We start from the raw sequence: 21,712 nt of genomic DNA, 5'->3' as shown, positions 1-21,712 counted from the left end.
CCTTATTTATCAAAAATTATTCTGCAGCTTAATTAATAATTAAAACACATGATTTATTAACACGTATGATCAGACAAACATATTTAACAACACATATAACAAACCCAAAAAAATATATAACCTACAGGTTATGAGTAAAATAAATCATGTGTAAATCCAGTAAATCTCAGTTCTCAATGTGTAAAATTCCCAACAACTGAAAGAACATGTTGTGTTGACATTAACTATATAAAAGATGTGACTATAACACACACAACAACAAATTAATAAGATAAACATTACAAATGGTAACCATATGTAAAAATGGTTGTCTGCCTATGCTCTCTAAACACTTTAAACAATTTTTAATTGTGTCCATATTTTAAAGCTTTATATTCTGTATTTCTCTTCTCATGCTTTCTTCACTCCACAGACTGAACTTGCCTAAACTTCCTTGCGATTCTCTCTTTCCTTTCTTACATCTCTGACTTGAATTCCTGACTACGGCCTCATTTCTGTTTTCTAAAAAAGTAAATGATACATGTCAGCTATAAAATAACCAGTGAATGTCAATTTATTTAATGAATTTGGGTAAAATGTTAGATGGTTAAAGATCCACTGTACCGGAATCCCACTTTCCCACTTTAACACATTCAGCCAAAGTGGGCCAGCAATATTATTTAAACACCTTACAAATACATCTGGAAAAAAACTTTCATTTTGTTGCCAGTTGATTGGTTTGGTCAGTCAGCTGGTTTGAGTATTAGCACTTTTACATGTAATTTCCCTAAGTAATATGAGGATCTTCTAAAAATAAATAAATAAATAAAAATATTATAGTGCATAAATGGCATATTCGTTGTTCATTGGTCACATCATCTGCAAAAGTATGTGATATTAAACTAGTAAAGGATAAACAACTAGTAAAAAACAAAACTAGAGAGAACCTAAAATAGTTCTGTGATGAATAGAAGGCCTACCTATAAATTTCCACAGTGGTTTTAAGAAAAAAGTATTCATTCAAAAAAAAAAAACATCATAGACTTAACCTAACATAAAGGATTAGTTCAATTGTTTTAATTGAACAAATAGCACAATTGTAGAAGATTTGGTGCAGTGAACCATTGTTCATGTACAAATGTCAATGAAATGGAAAAAGAAATGACGTTCAACTTCCGGTTCTACTAATGTGGTATTCGTCAGAGTCAACACTGCACATCGCAAACGCATGCATTTGCGATTCATTCAAAAGTCGGATCGTCTGTGTACGCGCAGAGTGAGAGAAAACCCCCCGCGCATGTTTTCTGGGAACATGGCATAGAGATCGTGTTTGACTGTAACCAAAACAGGCTGTGAGAGGTAATCAGCTGACCTGCAGCATCCCTGACCGTCTGCAGGTCTGATAATCGACCTGCGCTCAGCGTGTTATGCTGCCGAGAGAGGATTCAGGTGACGGAGAAACTACAGCGCCATGGCGGCAGAGATTCATCCCCGTCCGCAAACACGAAAGCCCGTCTTGTTGAGTAAGATCGAGGGTTTCCAAGATGTGGTGAATACGGCTGTGATCATCCCTAAAGAGGACGGGGTTATAAGCGTATCTCAAGACAGGTCAGCGCACAATTACAAACCCACAACAATTACTAGAATTACAATGCAAAATATATTCAAAACACCTAAATGTTACAGTAATGTTATTCGCAACACAGGCATATTAATACATAACTTGTAATATATAATACATATGTGACGTGCACAGTCGAAATGAGTACGTACGTACAAGACAATTTTCTAATTTTTTTAAAATAAACGATTGAGAGTGCAAATGGAGGATATTAATAACGAGGCTTTAATATTCAAACACGGACCATTTAAGCGCCTGTTATCAATAAGCTTCATTTGCGCGTACTGTAAGTGAGCGTCTGCATGCGGATCTTATCCGAATGGTTTATGCTGAAAGAATCGTTTAAGTGAACGAATCAATTTCGATCACTGAAGCGTCCCCTTTAAAGCGCGTGACTACCTTTTCCTGCCTTCAAAAACGAATAGAAAACACACAGCTCTTAAGTGTTAAGTAACCATTAGTAACCTACTGAACAGATACTGAATCGCTGATTTGAATCTGAACGAGATTCGAAGCGGAATTGAACGAGACGTCTCATTCGTGAACGAACTGTCTGAACAACAAAAAATTGTTTGTGAATGAGACACATTTCCGTCAATTTCGAGGATAAAAGGCATAATAATTACTTATACGTAAGAATTATTATCAATGTTAATACAATTACATAGGGTATTTTATTAAAAATCTAAATTATTGTTATGGTTTTTCTATATTATGTTTTTTATGCAGTTCGTCTGCATTGTTGTGAAGAAAACATGCATGGATTCTCTTGGTATATTTGTAGGCTCACAATCTTAATAAAGAAGAAATGTACTTGTCGTCACCTACTGGCATAACAATGTAACATCTAGAAATAGGCTACAACACAATGCAGTCTCTCTCTCTCTATAAATACAGTATATATTTATGTAGACTATATGTAATTATTATTTCAGTACTTCAGTTCCAGCTAAACTGTTTCACAGCTCATAGTAATGAGTAATACTCGTCATATGACTGACTTTGCAAGCACACCTTCTGTTCATGCAAATAAAGTTCACATCAATGTCAGACCAATGACAACTTCTGCAACCAGCCAGGAAGAGAGCTCAGAAGTTATTTAGTATGCAGTACTGTGTGGGGAAGTGGTTGTTTTACATGTATTTTACATTTGAAAATAGCCAAGGCTTGCTGTGGTGAAAGTGTGAGCGAGTAAAAAGTGCGTCAAGGTTTAAATACACCTTGCAGAATCTGAAAATGTTAATTATTTTACCAAAATAAAAGGGAACATACAAAATGCATGTCATTTTTATTTAGCATTTACCTGAATAAGATATTTCACACAAAAAACATTTACAAGGGAAAATAATAGTTGCATTTATAAAAATTACCCTATCCAAAAGTTAACATAAACTTGATTCTTAATACTGTGTTACCCAAACGATTCACAGCAGTTTTTTTTTTTTTTTTTTTTTAAAGATAGTTGTTCATGAGCCCCTTGTTTGTCCTTAACAGTTAAACTGCCCGCTGTTCTTCAGAAAAGTTCTTCAGGTCCCACAAATTCTGTGGTTTTTCAGCATTTTTGTGTATTTGAACCCTTTCCAATAATGACTGTATGATTTTGAGGTCCATCTTTTCACAATGAGGGACTCATATGCAACTATTGCAGAAGGTTCAAAGGGAAACACAAAGCATTTAGAGCCAGGGGTGTACATTATTAAACAGAATGAAGATGTGTACATTTTTCTTATTTTCCCTAAATGTCATATTTTTTTCATGTAGTACTGCCTTTCAGAAGCTACAGAACATACTTGTTATATTACATGTTTCCCAGAAGACAAAATAAGTTAACTTTACCCTGATCTTTATATTCAAAAAGTTTTCACCCCCCAGCTTTTAATGCATTGTGTTTCCTTCTGAAGCATCAGTGAGCGTTTGAACCTTCTGTAATAGTTGCATATGAGTCCCTCAATGAAATTTAGCCTTATTATGTCTGTATTATTGTATTATTATGTATTATAAGGTCTTATTATGTCTGGCGATAAGGTGATTAAGACTTAACCTAGAAATGTATTCTTAGATGTTTGTCCTGGTCATTTGTGCACTGTATTGCATATCACTTTGGTTAGAAAGTATCTGTTAAATGCATCTTATAATCAAGATTATAATGTATTATTTGTAATTATTTATTTTTTATTTTACTTTAGGACAATCCGTGTGTGGTTAAAGAGGGACAGTGGTCAGTACTGGCCCAGTGTCTATCACACAATGCCAGGTGAGCCCTCAGTCCAACACAGTTCTTGTGTAACATAGATCTGAACATTATGGGACATGCAACCACATAACTTGAGGAATTTTACTACAAAAGTCAAAGAGTGAAGTGAAACCAGTATGGACATGAACTTCAACTTGTTTTCTCGTTCAGACAAGAGTTTCATTTCTCAGTAGTGATGTCACTTTTTGCTTGCTTTCTAGTTAACTATTGTAGACTGTGACTAAGAGGTCACTGGCTTTCAGTACAGAGTGTTTGTTTATAGTTAAATGCTGATCGTTGGATTTTGTTAGATAAATTATCTTACTCATTGTCCTTGTCTTATGTTGCAGTGGCGTGTTCATGTATGTCATTTAACCCAGAGACAAGGAGGATCTCTGTAGGGTTGGAAAATGGCAGCGTATCGGTATGTTAATTAAACATTTTTCAAGCACACACCTGTTTTCTATGAAGTATTATGTCATTAGCAGGTTATCATGTACATTGCTAAGCTTCATTAAGCCAGGCGTTTCTCTTACCAGGAGTTTGTCTTATCAGAGGACTACAACCAAATGACTCCTGCACGAACATATCAGGGTGAGTCAAAAATGCAGTCACAATTAAGTTTGTTTTCTTAAAGGAGTAGTTCACTTTCAGAACAAAAATGTACAGATAATGTACTCGCCCGCTTGTCATCCAAGATGTTCATGTCTTTCTTTCTTCAGTCGTAAGGAAATTATGTTTTTTGAAGAATATAATGGACTTCTATGGTGCCCCTGAGTTTGAACTTCCAAAATGCAGCTTCAAAGGGCTCTAAACAATCACAGCCGAAGAAAGAAGGGTCTTATCTAGTAAAACGATCGGTTATTTTCTAAAAAAACTTACAATTTATATACTTTTTATGCTTGTCTTGTCTAGCTCTGTGTGTGATTAAAAAGTATATAAATTGTAATGTTTTTAGAAAAGAACTGATTGTTTCGCTAGATAAGACCCTTCTTCCTCGGCTGGGATCATTTAGAGCCCTTTGAAACTGCATTTAAACTGCATTTTGGAAGTTCAAACTCAGGGGCACTATAGAAGTCCATTATATGGAGAGAAATCCTGAAATGTTTTCCTAAAAAACATAATTTCTTTACTACTGAAGAAAGAAAGACATAAACATCTTGGATGACAAGGGGGTGAGTACATTATCTGTACATCTTTTAGTTTTGAAAGTGAACTACTCCTTTAACTAAAGTCTTATGAGCATGTTCAAGCATCACAATCTATCTCTCCCTGTGACTTGAAATGTCAGATAAAGTAACATTTCTACTTGTATAAAAAAAATATATATTTAGTTGATACCCTTGAAAAGGGTTTCAATCATTCTAACCAAATTTCATATTAGAATTTTTTGAAAAATTCTAACTCAAGTATTCGCAATGAAAATGGCCAAAGTGAAGTAGCTAGCTAACCTTCTTTAAAACACATGGCTTATGTTATGCTTCCAACAAAGATAAATCATACTGTTATGGATAGAGATACGTACACAGAGCGCTTGTTTGTTTCTGAAATCCAACCTCTCTGATTATTTGACTTATTTATTATATATGTGAGAGAACAATTGGTTGTGTTTTTGAATGTGGTAAACCGATCCCTCCCCGCTTTGCTCATTGTGTCTTTTCTTTTGTTTGCCTTAGCTCATCAGGGTGGTGTGACAGTGGTGCTGTTTGTCTTAGAGATGGAGTGGGTTCTAAGCACAGGTCAGGACAAGAGCTTCACGTGGCACTGCTCAGAGAGTGGACAGCAGCTGGGCACATACCGGACCACAGCATGGGTGTCTGGACTACAGTATCCATTCATACGCCACTCCTTTATATGCAATATAATGTCACAAATCAGTCATTGTCACCCTCTGTATTTTCAGATTGCTTTGCTTCAATTTGACTCAATTTACTTCTGCTTTATTATAGGAAATTAGCTTTTAATAACTGCTTTAAAATTGTAACAACAAAAACAAAAAGTGTTAAGTATGCATAATTTATATTACAAATGTAACTAGATAAAGAGATAATGGACATTCAGTCATTTACTCACCTTCATGTCATTCCAGACCTGTATGACCTTTTTTCCGAAAAATTATTTTGAGAAATGTGTCCATGTTTTGTTTATTTTTCCTTCATACAACGGAAATCAATGGTAATTGAAACTATTTGGTTACCAACATTCTTCAAAATCTCTTTTTTATGTTATGCAGATAAAAGAAAATCAAACAGGTTTAAAACAACATGAGGGTGAATAAATGAGTAAATTAATTTTCATTTTTGGGTGAGCAATCACTTTAAAGGGGTCATTGGATGCAAAACTCACTTTTACATGTTGTTTAAACATTAATGTGTGTTGGCAGTTTGTGTACACAACCACCTTATAATGATAAAAATCCACCCAGATTTTTTTTTAATCTTTAGCCTTACCTTAGACCCGCCCTCACCGAGCTGAAACAGTCCAACTCCGATCGCCATTGTGTCGACTCAGGTGCAGGGGAAGACAAGAATGTCTCCAATTGAGCGATTGAGGTGTTCTGTTGTTGGGTGTAATAATGAACACAGCAGTCGTCATTACTCCTGACATCTGAGCCGCTGAAGATGCAGAGGATTAACGTTACTTTCGTTTTTGAAAGGAAAGCACCAATCCCCATCTAAATATGTGTCTATGTTCGTGCGAATCATTTGTGATGCAGCTTCACCCACAGCAGAAGTGAGTATAAGGGTTTTGTATGCATCTTTGCAAATGGCCTTTCTTAAAGGAACACTCCACTTTTTTTGGAAATAGTCTCATTCTCCAACTCCCCCCGAGTTAATAAGTTGATTTTTACCGTTTTGAAATCCATTCAGCCGTTCTCCTGTTCTGGCGATATCAGTTTTAGCATAGCTTAGCATAGATCATTGAATCCTATTAGACCAATAGCATCGCGTTCAAAAATGACCAACGAGTTTCCATATTTGTTGTATTTAAAACTTGACTCTTCTGTAATTATATCGTGTACTAAGACCGGTGGAAATGCAAAGCTGCGAGTTTCTAGGCTGATAAGATTAGGAACTACACTTCCATTCCAGCGTAATAGTCAAGGAAGTTTGCTGCCGTAATATGGCTGAAGCATGCGGAGTAATATCAGAAATGAGTTCCCAGCTAGTTTAGCATTTGCACATGTGCTGCGTGGTATTACTGCTCCTGCTTCAGCCTTATTACGGCAGCAAACTTCCTTGACTATTACGCCGGAATGGGAGTGTAGTGCCTAATCTTATCAGCCTAGAAAATTGAAGCTTTGCATTTCCACCGGTCTTAGTACACGATATAACTACAGAAGAGTCAAGTTTTAAATACAACAAATATGGAAACTCGTTGGTCATTTTTGAATGCGATGCTATTGGTCTAATAGGATTCAATGACTTATGCTAAGCTATGCTAAAAGTGATATCGCCAGAACAGGAGAACGGCTGAATGGATTTCAAAACGGTAAAACTCAACTTATTAACTCAGGGGGAGTTGGAGAATGAGCCTATTTCCAAAAAAAGTGGAGTGTTCCTTTAACAATGTGCTTGTTAGCTAGTTTTGCTGCTAAATGTGGCTAAAGTAAACATTAGCATTTAAAGGAACATGCAACAAAACAGCTTGCTCTAAAAAGGGCTGATTTTGACAAGGTAAAAAGAGTGTTTTTTACACTACCATTGAGAAATTTTAATTAAAGTAAGACTTCTCATTAAGACCCTAAAGAATCATATCAACTTGTGTAAAATTGGCATCCGATGACCTCTTTAAATACAGCAGAAATACGTAAATATGTACACAGAAATAAATGTATTGTAATCTAGTGATGCACTGAAATTTCAGCAACCTAAAGACTGGTTTCATTTATCATGTTGCAACACAACATAAAAAGTTAAATTGTCCTAAAGTAATTAAATAAACTTTATTTTTGTTTTTGGTTATATGAAAACATCTGATATATTAATGTAAAAAATTCATTTTGGTGCATCTTACTGTAATGATGTAAATAGATTAGATTCAGGAAAGGGTTCCTAAGTTGGTAGCATTGGCTTCTTGACAATCTGTGTAAGATTTGATGTGGAGACCAGACATGCCTTTGTTGGAGATCATTCCGGTCAAGTGACAATCCTAAAGCTGGAGCAGGACAACTGCAGCCTAGTCACCACCTTTAAAGGCCACACAGGTGCGTATGCAAAGAGCACATTACAAATAGACATACAATTAAAGAATTAGTTCCCTTCTGAATTAAAATTTTCTGATAATTTACTCACCCCCATGTCATCCAAGATGTTTATGTCTTTCTTTTGTCAGTTTTTTTAGGAAAACATTCCAGGACTTCAATGGGGACCAATTGCTTGAAGGTCCAAAATGCATTTGGCTAGATAAGACCCTTATTCCTCTGCTGGGATCGTGTAGAGCCCTTTGAAGCTGTATTGAAACTGCGATTTGGACCTTAAACTCGTTGGTCTTCATTGAAGTCCATTATATGGAGAAAAATCCTGGAATAATTTCTTCATAAACCTTAATTTCTTTTCAGCTGAAGAAAGAAAGACATGAACATCTTAGATGACATAATTCTGGCGTGAACTAAACCTTTAAATACACTCTTCACCATTAGCCCAGATACACTTTGCCGTTAGATGGCTTATTGAATCCAAATGTGGAGATTCACACAGACAAATTTGAGCAAATAAAAAGTAGTAGCATGAAAACAAGCGACCTAGCAAGCGACAAGTAGGTTGATACATTAATTCTTAACATAGCTAGAAGGCAAATCAGCACAAACAAGCAAATTAACCAACAAAAAGATTTAAGTGTACCAAAGGTTAATATTTAAATAACCTCCTCCAATCATTTTAGTGTGGATGGCATCCCCTGGTGGCCTAGATGACAATACTATAATTTTTTTCTCCCTCGAGTAGCCTTAAAGTTGTCATAACCTCAGGATACACAAATATGTTGATCTTCATGTATACATGCACAAAATGTTGTATAATGGAAACAAGTATTCATTTGCTTGCAGTATACCTGACCCTGAACCTTTTAACGCTGGCTATGTGTGTAGGTAATGTCACAGCTCTGTGTTGGGATCCTGTACAAAGGGTTTTATTCTCTGGAAGCTCTGATCATTCAATCATCATGTGGGACATTGGAGGCCGTAAAGGAACAGCCATTGAGCTGCAGGGACACAAGTAGGACTGTTGAATTGTTGTCATGTATTTAAGATAAGAGAATAGGCTAAGCATGCTTGTCAAGTCCTTATATTTGAGTGTTTGTGTGTGTGACAGTGATAAAGTGCAGGGTTTGTGTTACGCTCCTCACACCCGTCAGCTCATTTCCTGTGGCTCAGATGGAGGAATAGTTATCTGGAACATGGACGTCTCAAGACAAGAGGTAAGAGAGATACAGAGTGAGGATGAAGTATCTTGTCCAAAAGGAATTGCTTCGGTCAACAAGATATGTGGTATTTATGTTAGTTACATATGTGTGTTTACATAGTTTCAGCATATCCTCATCTGTTCTGTGTCTCAGACTCCGGAGTGGCTTGACAGTGACTCGTGTCAGAAGTGTGAACAGCCATTCTTCTGGAATTTCAAACAGATGTGGGACAGTAAGAAAATTGGCCTGCGGCAGGTACAGTTGACAAAAGCATTAATGGTATACTGCAAAAATAAATAAAAATAATAATCAATTAATCAATATCAAACAAAATGAATCAATATTTTTGTCTTCCAAGATGTTCATGTCTTTTTTTCTTCAGTCTAAAAGAAATTAAGGCTTCTGAGGAAAACATTACAGGATTTTTCTCTGTCCGCTTGTTAAGTGATGACGTAATGCGCATCCAACAAACGCTGTTTCTGGGTCCAAGCCTCAACTTATTTCTTATGAGAATACTATCTCAGCGGCCCTTTATGAACATTTATTTAACATTTAATCTAAACTTTTTAAAACTTACAGTGCACACTACAGACTCCAGGCTCACAGCGTCCCAAACACAAATACATTTTATATTTATTTTTCACATTTTTATATGTATATTTTCATTGTCTGGCGGTCTGGGATTTCGGTATGAAGTTAAAGGGGGCGATTAGAATTTTTTTTGGTAGTATTATATCACATTGTAAGTGTATATTAGCATCGTTTGTTGTTTTCATGTGGCATCTGATAGAGCATTTGTACACGGAAGCGGTGACGCGTGACGTCAGACATAACTACCGAATAGAGTGGACTTCAATGGGGATCAATGGGTCAGCTTCAAAAGGCTCTACACGATCGCAGCTGAGGAATAAGGGTTTTATCAAGCTAAACGATCAGTTATAAACTATATACTTTACAACAAATGCTTGTCTTGCACTAGCTCTGTGATGCATGCCTATGACGAACGTGCAAAGAAAGTCTATCAACCTTTACAAAAAAAGGTAAACCAGTTCCTGACATTTTGAAGTTAGAGAAGAAAATGAGATGTTTTACTAACCGCGTATGACCTTTTCAACGTGATTACGTAATGCGTGAAGCTGTAGAAGCGCCATCACTAGCTAGAGCAAGACAAGCATTTGTGGTTAAAAAGTATATGATTTTTTTTTAATGACAGTTTTGCTAGATAAGACCCTAATTCCTCATCTGTGATTGTGTAGAGCCCTTTGAAGCTGCATTGAAACTGCAATGTGGACCGTCAATGTGGATCCCCAATGAAGTCCACTATATGTAAAAAAAAATCCTGGAATGTTTTCCTCAAAAATCTTAATTTCTTTCTTGTCTTTGATGACACGGGGGTAAAATTATCAGGAAATTTTAATTCTGGAGTGAACTAATCTTTTTAGTGCTTCTGATTAAAGGGATAGTTCACCCAAAAATAAAATTTTATGTTTATCTGCTTACCCCCAGGGCATCCAAGATGTAGGTGACTTTGTTTCTTCAGTAGAACACAAACCAAGATTTTTAACTCAAACCGTTGCAGTCTGTCAGTCATATAACGGCAGTCAATGGGCTCCACGGATTTGAGAGTCAAAAAACATACACAGACAAAACCAAATTAAACCCTGCGGCTTGTGATGATACGTTAAGGTCTTAACACAGAAAACAATCGGTCTGTGCAAGACACTGAACAGTATTTAGATCAACTTTTTTTACCTGTAATCCACCATAATGTCCAACTGTCCTGAGCGCTTTCACAACAGCCGGCGCGTGACTAAGAACAAGCAACAATACTTCAGGCGATCAGGCTCAAAAGTTGGGAGTCGGTGAAAAGTCAACACTCCCGGATGAGTTCGCACAAGCAAATGTAATCTTTCAGTTTTTAATTGTTTGCAACAATCAGGATAAGCACAAGTAATTACCATTTTGAGTAGCCGTCGTATACACAATCTCTCTACACTGTGTACAAGAGTGACGTATACGCGCAACAGATCGCTTCCGCACACGCGTCTACTATGCCAGAGCACGTTGTACGTGCTGGCTGTTGTGAACACACTCAGGACAGTTGGACATTGTGGTGAATCAGAGGTAAAAAATGATATAAACACTCTTCAGTTTCTTGCACAGACCTATTGTTTAGTGTCTTAAGAAGTCGATGTATCGTCACAAGGGTTTAATTTGGTTTTGTCTGTGTATTTTTTTTTTACTCTCAAAGCCGTGGAGCCCATTGACTGCCATTATATGACTGACAGACTGCAACGGTTTGAGTTAAAAATCTTTGTTTGTATCAGTGTTGTTTTCGTCAACGATGACGATGACGAAATCATTTCGTTGACGCCACTTTTTTTCATGACGATAACGAGACGATGACGAGATAAAAATGGCTCGTTGATGACTAAAACATGACGAGACGTGTGTGAGTTTTCGTTGACGAGACGAGAATAGACGAAAATGTTAGTGGGTGGTCCGTCAGACGTTTAAAATGCACCACATTTCTGCTTATTGTGCATGCCAATTAAAACTTAAAAAGTATCTGACGCTATGGCAAGCCGTTTTAGCATTAAATACTCTTTGCTATACTAGTATGGCAAGCCGTTTTAGCATTCCATCCTTGTTTGTCTTTTATGTTCTAAAACATTCCTTCATTATTGTAATTATTGGTGAAAATAGTCGATCCGGAAGCTCACATTGTGTTGAACTATAGATCTGCTATTTTCAGAACTTATAAGTGACACTACCCAACAGCAAAATACTTACTGACCTACATTAATTTGTTAAAAGACTACTTTTCCCCCTTTTTTTGACTAAAACTAGACTAAAACCTTTTTGACTTTTCGTCGACTAAAACTAGACTAAAACCTTTTTGACTTTTCGTCGACTAAAATTGGACTAAAACTATCACATATAGAAGTGACTAAAATTTGACTAAAACTAAGAAGCATTTTAGTCCAAAAGACTAAGACTAAGACTAAATCTAAGATGGTTGTCAAAAACAACACGGGTTTGTATTCTACTAAAAAAACCAAGTCACCTACATCTAGAATGCCCTGGGGGTAAGCAGATAAACATTACATTTTCATTTTTGAAAGAACTATCTCTTTAAGTTTGCAGCCTTCAACCCACACTTTTATATTATATAAAGCAGCCTGATCTTTGTTTTTTTCCCAGCATCACTGTAGGAAGTGTGGCCAAGCTGTGTGTGGAAAATGCTCCTCTAAACGCTCTACTATTCCTCTAATGGGATTCGAGTTTGAGGTGCGGGTTTGTGACAGTTGTCATGACTCCATAACAGACGAGGAGTAAGTCATTTTGATTGTCTTTATTGTTTTGAGTCTCTTACATGGTAGAATCACTTAAAACTTTCTTTATGTCCAGACGGGCACCCACTGCAACATTCCATGACAGTAAGCACAGCATTGTACACATGTACTATGAACCAACCAGGGGTTGGCTGCTCACCTCTGGGACAGACAAGATCATTAAGGTCAGTAAGTGTTTTCACTTAAATGTGAGTGTTCTGTTTGAAAAAGAGATTGTTTTAATATCCATTTTGTGTTTACATTCAGCTATGGGACATGACTCCAGTGGTATCATGAGAATCCTCTGTATCGTCCGCAAGCAGGAACTACGAATCAGTGCTGAGCCTGACCCGAGAACCATGTGTTTGTGGAGAACGTTCAGAGTTCAGGTTATTTTCCATGGGTAGCTTCATCTCATGGAGGAAAATCTCAAGGATATCATGACATGAACTGAGCATGTGCATTTGTATGTATTTGTGCATGGCACGTGGGTTATGGGAACAAATGTGTAAATATTGTCTAGTCTAAATCTGCTTTGTTCAGGTTGTTTATATTGACATAAACCAGTGTTGTCTGTGAAACTCTTCACACTCATTCTATTATCCTATGTCTTATCCCAATTCTCGTGATATTGCATCAAAGCATGCTGGAACGGTTTGATATTCAAGTGCCTTTACCGCACATCAATCAGTGGTTTTGGCATCCTGGTATTGCCTCCTTGTCATCTGTTTGACTTTAAATATAAGCACTTAGTTTTACTGGTGTTTTAATACCAGTAAATTTAATTGGAGGATTTTTACATAATCACAAATGTTGTTGTTTACACAGGGTAAAATTCAATAATGCTTCATTATAATAATATTGTGTTTGATCTTATTAAAGCTGATGTTTCATAGACATCTCATTAATGTAAGAAACATTTACAGTATTGCATTCTTTCATTGGATCAGAAAATATTAATTCGACTTCATTTGTCAGGCACAATTTTTGCTGTATGTTGAATCAAGCCAGTGGACATTAATAGCTAGATGTAAAACCACAGTAGGTAACAGCATTACAGCTGAATGGTAACAGGGTACAGATAGATAAAACAGCAGGAATGACACAAAATAAAGATACAGTGGTGGCCAAAATTATTAGAACACTACTATTTTCACCAGCTAAAAAATGGTTTTAAGTTATTTCTGCATTTGCTGTAGTGTATCAGTAGGAAATATCAGTTTACATTTCCAAACTCTACACAGAGATCTGATTTCATCATCATCCAGTCTGTCTAGAATGACATGAAGAGACAGAACAAACGGAGACAGACTAAATCCAGAAGAACTGTGGCAACAACTCATAGATGCTTCAAGAGACCTACCTGCAAAGCTACCTGAAAAACTATGCGCAAGTGCACCTAATGCAAAAGCTGCTTAAAACGCGAAGCATGGTTACACCAAATGTTGAATTATTTTAGCCAATAGAAGTTCATTGAGAAAGAAACTCTATTTATGAGATGATTTTTGACAGCATCCTCATTTTACAGCATTTTTACACAAATGCTTAAACGTTTAACAGTACTGTGGCTTTGCAGGTAGGTTCCTTGAAGCATATTGGAGATGTTGCTACAGTTCTTCTGGATTTAGTCTGTCTCAGTTTGTTCTGTTTCTTCATATCATTCCAGACAGACTCCTTGTGCAAACAAAAATCTCACTGGATTATTCTTATGCTCACCAAGGCTGCATTCATTAGTAATATTGTGAAATATGTCTAGAGTTTAAAATAACTGTTTTCTATTCGAACATAATTTATTCCTGTGACGACAAAGCTCAATTTTCAGCAGCGTCTTTAGTGTCACATGATTCTTCAGAAATCATTCTAATATGTTGATTTGGTGTTTAAAAAAACGTAAAGAATGTTATGTAATGGAAATGTTAAGTGCTGCTTAATATTTTTGTGGACATCACGACACAAAATTTAGCAGGATTCTTTGATGAAGAACAGCATTTACTGTTCTGTTGTAACATTACTTAATCCTTGCTAAATAAAAGTATTAATTTCTTTCAAGAAAAATCTTATTGACCCCAGACCTTTAAACAAAATTGTAAATCAAAATAATTGGAGTGAAGCCTATTCATTTTCAATTTAATTATATAAATCAATTTAAATCCTGTGGTTTAGTCTCAACTACCACCTCATGTAAACATCATAAACACAGTTTGAACTTTATCAATTGTTTTGGTCAGAAAATAAATGTTATTATAAAAAATGTAAACCGATAATTTCCTAAAAGATTGAGACAGAGAGATTGTTTACTATTATCTTTAATTAAGAATCATGTCAGTTGTGACAATTTGACAAAAATAGTATTCATTTTCACATTTGACCCTAAACCACAAAACCCGTCACAAGAGATTTTGAAACTTATGCAATTAATAAGCTTTCCATTGATGTGTGGTTTGTTAGGATAGGACACTATTTAGCTGAGATACAACTATTTGAAAATCTGGAATCTGAGGGTGCAAAAAAATCGAAATATTGAGAAAATCGTCCTTTAATAATGTTCAAATGAAGTTCTTAGTAATGCATATTACTAATCTAAGTTTTGATATATTTACTGTAGAAAATTCACAAAATATTTTAATTGAACATGATCTTTACTTAAAATTATAATGATTTTTGTCATAAAAAAAAATCAATCATTTTGACCCACACAATGTATTTTTGGCTATTGCTACAAATATACCCATGCTACTTTAGACTGGTTTTGTGGTCCAGGGTCACATTTATTGTTTAATCTGGAAACAAGTTATAGGTAGTGCTTTATAGCATGTTCTCACTTTCGTTTTTTTTTTTTTTTAGAATAGCAGATTTATGAATAAAATAATCTGTTATTTACATGCTGCAACAGTTAATTCAAATCCTTGTGGTTGTTCTATTCATTTATCTACGCAGCAGCAGCTTCAACATCCATGTTAGAGGTAGGACTGTGAGCAATTAATGCAGAACATTGGCGTAATGTTAAAGGTGCAGTATGTAATATTGACAGCTAGCGGTTGAAAAGGGTACTGCAGTCCAAATTAAAAATATTGTTTTACCATTTCCTTACACATGGTTGAGGACACACAAAGGGAGTAAGTGCAACTGACAATGGAAGACCCTTACACTGTAAGCTGATGAGTTGATCCAACCACATTTTAATATGCCTCTGGTCATACAGCTTTTTAATTGGATGCCCAGGCTAGAATGTGCGATCCCTGACTCAGTTTGCTTGCTCGCTTCCATTGCTCCATTATGCTGTGTTTTCCACCAACTGGCAACCCGGACTGTTGAAATATTATTGGGTAAACTGTAAGTGGACGGAATCACACAAACCAAAACAAAAATAGATATTCCGACATGGAATGCACATTTTCAAAGTAAAATATCTGGTTGTAGCATTGTTTTTTTGGAGAAACAAGTATGTGAACTTAACATTTTTCCTAAATATCTGCAAATGTATTAGTGTTTTTATGTTTTAGTGCAGTCAAAAAAAGTACATAGAGCACCTTTAACCACAGACGGCATGTTACTTAAAAATCGTGAAACTCATAAAACTTCTATCGCAAAAAGCAGAAGTAGATTTACTAGTTTCTGCCTCAAACTAGTATACTAAATAAGTGTAATTGTTCGAAGAATGGACAATGTTTTAAACATTTCAGGTTGTTTTAGTTAGCCTTTTTGTTACAGTATTCATGAGCTTTTCACATCTCTGCAATTCTGCAAAAGTTATTAAGAATGAATAAATATCACAGTCTGTGTGTGGAATGAAGGCTTCTTTGGATTTGGCCACTAACCCAACTGTTTAACACTTGAATTTCACAGCAAGCTCCTCCAGCTTGCTCATCAGCTGCTGGTCTTCAGCTGAAGAAGACCTGGAGAAGGCCAGAGGCAGATGCGTAGAAACCGCTGTTCTGTCTGCAGATGAATTTGAGAAAGAGGTCAAAATTCAGTACATGTTAAGGAGAGTTTTAGTCTGTGATATCAGAGACATGTTCACATTTTATAATGATGCTTGACCTTGGAAGAAGAGGCCGCTGGGCTGTCTGCTGGCGGCATCTGATATCGCCAGCCACACCACTGTGTCAGCACCTTGAGCTTCAGTACGGAGTTTATTCTTCATTTTGGCATGAAAATCTGGCATGGATGACCGCACCGCTGTGGACGGAACAAAAACACAAAGCAATTTCTTAGTGACTGAAATTGTAAAATTCCTGTATCAATCACAGTAAAGACATTTCCTTGAAGCTGATATACAGTAAACACACACGCTGCCAACCTGGGGTGTCTGCCCAGCCTGGGTGCATGGATGAGAAATGGATTTCTTTGTGCTGAGCTGCCCATTGCTCTGTCATGATCACCTGTTGCCTCTGAGAAAGATCAATGTTACAATGAAATAACTTCAGCATCTTTACTAAAAACATCATAAACATACCCTAAATTGAAAACAGTCAGCAAAAACATGAGGACAGTAAATCAGGTTGCATAAGCATCAAAAAGCTCACCACAATGACAATTACAACGGTCAACGTTACAAAGGCAGAGTGGTGATGCTGCTGGAATCTGTGCTACTGTTTTGTGCTTTTATTTTTAACAGTGAATGTTGGACTGGATTGGTAAGCCACAAAAAGTATAAAGGGTACATCTTTGTACGTTTTGTAGTTTATGATTTTTTTTAAAATAATTCAAACAGACGTGCAAAAATTTTTTACTGATTTAAGGTGGTGGCTAAAATTATTAGAACACTAGTATTTTCTCCAGCTAATAATGTTATTTCTGTCTTTTGCTGTAGTGTGTCAGTAGAAAATATCAGTTTACATTTCCAAAAATTAATTGTAATAACCCAGTGAGCTTTTTGTTTGCACAAGGAGTCTGACAACAGCCAATGCTCCACACAGAGATCAGGGCCCGTATTCACAAAACATCTTAAGGCTAAAAGTAGCTCATAACTTGACGATTTAGGAGAAAATCTTAAAAATAATGAGTGTGTCAGTTCTACATTTAGCACTCCTGAATTCTTCCATTAAAGGTTGTATCAGCGATTTCTAGCCTGAAACATAAAGTGTCAAATTCAGCTGAGCTTTCTTCACGATCCGCTCGCTGCCTGCCCCATAAATTGTCTGTGAAAAAAAACGCGTCTCTCTGGTCAGCCTAGGGTCCGAGATATGCCAAAAAAAACAATCGGCACTACCAACCTTTCCACAGATAAACAAACAGTGTTCCAACCAATCAGCATCAGGGGTTTGGTGTTGTGGACTTTCCTACTGGTGCAGGGATGTGAGGGAGGCGGAGCGAAAGTCCACAACACCAAACCCCTGACGCTGATTGGTTGGAACACTGTTTGTTTATCTGTGGAAAGGTTGGTAGTGCCGATTGTTTTTTTGGCATATCTCGGAAATTGACACTTTATGTTTTAGGCTAGAAATCGCTGATACAACCTTTAAGAGTATTTCACAAAGCATTTTAGCGCTAAAACTAGCTCTTAAATCTGGGAACCGTTAGGAGTAGTGAGGAAGACTCACTGAGACCAAATCCCAACTATCCTATAATGGCTGTTGCTGGCAATCTGCCTCAGTGCTTAAACTTTTTAGAAACACTCATTTATTTGCACACATAAGTTTTTTCCACGCAACTTTTTTTGATTTTGGAGGTTATCCCAACTCCAAATTTTGCTTTGCTTTGATTATATCCTTGTTTTCATAAACAAGTTGGGCAAGAAGTAACAGTTGTTCTTGTGTCCACTTTGATTTTCTTTTAAGTTTGCATATCTTACCATCAGCCAAGATTATTCTATTCTGTTAATAAAAAGCCTGTTTATATGCATATCAGCTAATTTTTTTATGAGAAGCACACATGTAAAAAGCTGACAATCAGCTGAAGATATACTCGTTTTAAAATCTTTAATTGAATGTGACATTTTTTGAAAAACTTTTCAAATGTTCCCATTTGAATATGGCAACAGTATATCGTGCTCTACAATATTTCTATGAACATTATCAGCCAATCACTGTGTGCATAGTTAGTAGGCATGCTGACATCATCCATAGCAACAAGGTCAGCACCGCTCTTACTCTTAGCTTAAGACTTCTCTCTATTCCTTAGTAAAAGTTGGTCTCAGCAGCTTTGCTAATAGGTTTTAAGAGAAAACTCTTAGCTAAAAACTTTCACTGCTAATTAGGAGAACTCTTAGTGGTAAGATAAAATGTTTTGTGAATAAGGGTCCTGATCTCATCATCATCCAGAAACAGAACAAACTGAGACAGACTAAATTCAGAAGAACTGTGGCAACATCTGCAAGATGCTTCAAGAGACCGACCTGTAAAGCTACCTGAGAAACCACCCAGGGAAAAGCTGCTTTAGATGCAAAGGATGGTCACAGCAAACGTTGATTTAAATTAGTTAATAGAAGTTAACTGATAAAGTAAATCTATTTATGACATTATTTTTGACAGTATCCTCATTTTACAGCACTTTTACACAAGTGCCTAAATCTTTTAACAGTACTGTAGCTTTGCATGTTGAAGCATCCTGGAGACTTAAAACCACTTTTAGCTGGTGAAAATACTAGTGGTCTAGTAATTTTGGCCACTACAGTATTTTGTGATATTATAGTTTATATCAGTACCTTGTTCTGTGCGTAAACCATGGTGCCGTCAAAAGAACCTTTCTCAAACTGAAGGTCCTCTACATTTAACTTCTGAACCAGCATCCCACCAGATGACACAGTGATCTGTTATAAAAACAAATTACAATTAATAAAAAATATTTACAAAATAATAAAAATAAACAAATATACAAAAATAATTTTTAAATTATCTTTTCAACTTGAATTACTAATAAAAATAATTACTAACATTAAAAAATATTTTATAATAATTGAACAATAATATAGTTTTGGGGAAGTTCTGTTTTAACATTCATAAACACGCCACTAAAGTCATGCATTCCTGTTAATGTTGGGAGTATAATTGTGTTTGGAAACTATATATGGTAGTATATATGGTGGCACTTTTGGCAAACATCATGTGTTTATTACACCATGCATTAGGATGCATTTCTTTATACTCACCACTCTGGGATTCTCTGACTTCTTCAGTGTAGGAATCAGCGCTGTTGTCAATATATACGTCCCTGTAAAACACACAAGATAAGTGAGCCGACTAGTCAGTCACTCTTATCTCTTCCTATCCCTTGATTTTAAGAGGTGGCACAAAAAACATTCTCTACCAAAGGGATGGCCTCTGACCTTTGTAACTCAATATTATAAAACATAAAACAAAAATTAATATTGCAGAAAAACTGTACATTTTGTTGACCATATATAATCTTCATCAGATCAGAAATAAATGGATAACTTTCCTACCTAGTGTATTTGTCGCAAAGTTTTTCTCCAGGCCATCCTCAGTCAGTTCTCTCTGATTGACCATGCAACCCGCATTATTGATCTACAGTAATAAATCACATCAAGATAAAAGACAAAGGGCTGAACAATAAAAGCAGAGACAGCATGATAATGTACATCACAGTCAAAGCATGTGTTAAATGATCATAGACATGATTCTACATGCTATATTAAACGTACCAAGTTGTTAATAAAATATATTACTTGGGGGACGATGCAATATCTGTTTCTTCTTAAATTATTTTGAATAATTTAAAACGATAAAGAACTGATTCAACAATTTCATCATAGTGCACCTATAATAACAGCAATATCCATGTGCATTAATAGGATTTTACTTGCACAGTCTGTCGCAGCTTATTATTGTAGGTTGATATGACTTAGGGTTAGCTAACATCTTTATTCACCCCCAGAGCTGTGTGGAGCACTTTTTATTATAGATGGTGCACTTTTTTGGACTTCTTTTGGACTATTGAACATAAACACCCACCCACTACCATTATAAAGCTTGGAAGAGCCAAGATCATTTTTAATATTACTCCAATTGGATTTGTCTAAAAAAAATTAAGGTCATATACACCTAGGATGCCTTAAGGGTGAGTAAATCATCAGCTAATTTTCATTTTTGTGCAAACTAACCCTTAAACCCAGAATATATTTACCAGAACGTGTAGATTGTGTTTTTGGGAGAATCCACTAGCAAACTCCCACACTTTCCTGGGGTTGGACATGTCAACTAGGTGAACATGGACATTCTGAAAGCAAATGAAAGACAAACTCAGACTAGAGTTGATTTAAAACGTATGAATGAACTTCTGAAAATATACCTCATTTTTACTTTGCTCCACAATGTCGTTTCTTGCTTCCTTTGCACGATCTTCATTTCTGCACACCAGATGTACTGTCCCACCTGAAGATAAACCGTTTGAATAAACGTTGCTGTTTTTTAATAGCAGTATATATCATTTGCCAGTAGGAGTCGCTGTTGTGTCTCTTGTTGGTTAAACTTTTACCTGAATGTCATAACAGGGTTTTTATGGAATGTGCAAGCTCTTTCAAGTTATTCAACGACAAATTACAACCGGAAGTCCCTGATATGAATAAAAAAAAAGTCATGTTTTCTCACCTCTTTTGGCGATTTCGCAGGCGGCGGCTTTACCGATGCCGCTGTTCGCTCCGGTGATGATGAACGAACGATCTCTCACATTAACCTCCAGATCCGCCTCGTTGAAGCGCCTCGCCGCTGCCTCATAACCGCCCCTGAGGAGGGTTAATAGGATTTTAACTGGTGCACTGCAGAGACTTGGTAAATGGCCGTTTATGAGTCATTTAAGGCGAGCTGAAATGAAAACACACAGATGATGACTTACTTCGTATATTCCTGTAGACCCTTCAGGAACCAAATTGTGTTTCTGTAAAGAGACATCGTTACGATTTCACTCGTTTGCACTCTAGAGCGGTGTCATAACATGCTAGCACGTTGGAAATCAGAGCCACGCCTCTGTGGCGTTTAATAACAGATCACATGTTGAATGTGTTGTAAGCGCGGGTTGTAACACGCATGCGCAGCTCCCTTTGCTATACTTGCGCTTCATAAAACGATAAAGGTTTTTTTAAAAGCGTTCTTTGCTCAGTGAAAATCTTTTTTGGAATAGTTTCTAAAACATAAAACGTTTCTAAAACATAAATGAAAATCTGAAATATTTCAGTTGAGATTC

At 36.3% G+C, this 21,712-nt stretch overlaps 2 protein-coding genes across 3 annotated transcripts; one reads left to right on the top strand and one right to left on the bottom strand.

Annotated features, from left to right (window-relative positions):
- The first annotated feature begins 1,248 nt into the window (after positions 1 to 1,248).
- wdfy2 (WD repeat and FYVE domain containing 2) lies at positions 1,249 to 13,468 on the top strand. The gene is made up of 12 exons (XM_073845398.1): positions 1,249 to 1,587; positions 3,787 to 3,854; positions 4,184 to 4,257; positions 4,373 to 4,427; positions 5,510 to 5,660; positions 7,928 to 8,040; positions 8,923 to 9,049; positions 9,146 to 9,251; positions 9,390 to 9,491; positions 12,441 to 12,571; positions 12,648 to 12,756; positions 12,839 to 13,468. Exons 1-12 carry the CDS (start codon positions 1,451 to 1,453, stop codon positions 12,866 to 12,868), a joined length of 1,203 nt encoding a protein of 400 aa, XP_073701499.1. The 5' UTR covers positions 1,249 to 1,450; the 3' UTR covers positions 12,869 to 13,468.
- A 149-nt stretch (positions 13,469 to 13,617) lies between these two features.
- dhrs12 (dehydrogenase/reductase (SDR family) member 12) lies at positions 13,618 to 21,494 on the bottom strand. 2 transcript variants are annotated; one of them, XM_073845400.1, is made up of 11 exons: positions 21,365 to 21,494; positions 21,121 to 21,254; positions 20,822 to 20,904; positions 20,657 to 20,749; positions 19,956 to 20,037; positions 19,662 to 19,723; positions 19,218 to 19,322; positions 16,872 to 16,962; positions 16,613 to 16,750; positions 16,390 to 16,510; positions 13,618 to 15,879 (listed from the first exon to the last, which is right to left on the bottom strand). In XM_073845400.1, exons 1-10 carry the CDS (start codon positions 21,418 to 21,420, stop codon positions 16,398 to 16,400), a joined length of 957 nt encoding a protein of 318 aa, XP_073701501.1. In that variant the 5' UTR covers positions 21,421 to 21,494; the 3' UTR covers positions 13,618 to 15,879; positions 16,390 to 16,397. The 2 variants fall into 2 exon arrangements, with proteins under 2 accessions (XP_073701501.1, XP_073701500.1); XM_073845399.1 differs by having other exon boundaries at positions 13,618 to 16,510.
- Between the last annotated feature and the right edge of the window lie 218 nt (positions 21,495 to 21,712).

Source organism: Garra rufa, chromosome 8 (assembly GCF_049309525.1).
Source record: "Garra rufa chromosome 8, GarRuf1.0, whole genome shotgun sequence".
NCBI classification, from domain to species: Eukaryota; Metazoa; Chordata; class Actinopteri; order Cypriniformes; family Cyprinidae; genus Garra; species Garra rufa.
This window is presented reverse-complemented; position numbering and strand designations above follow the sequence as displayed.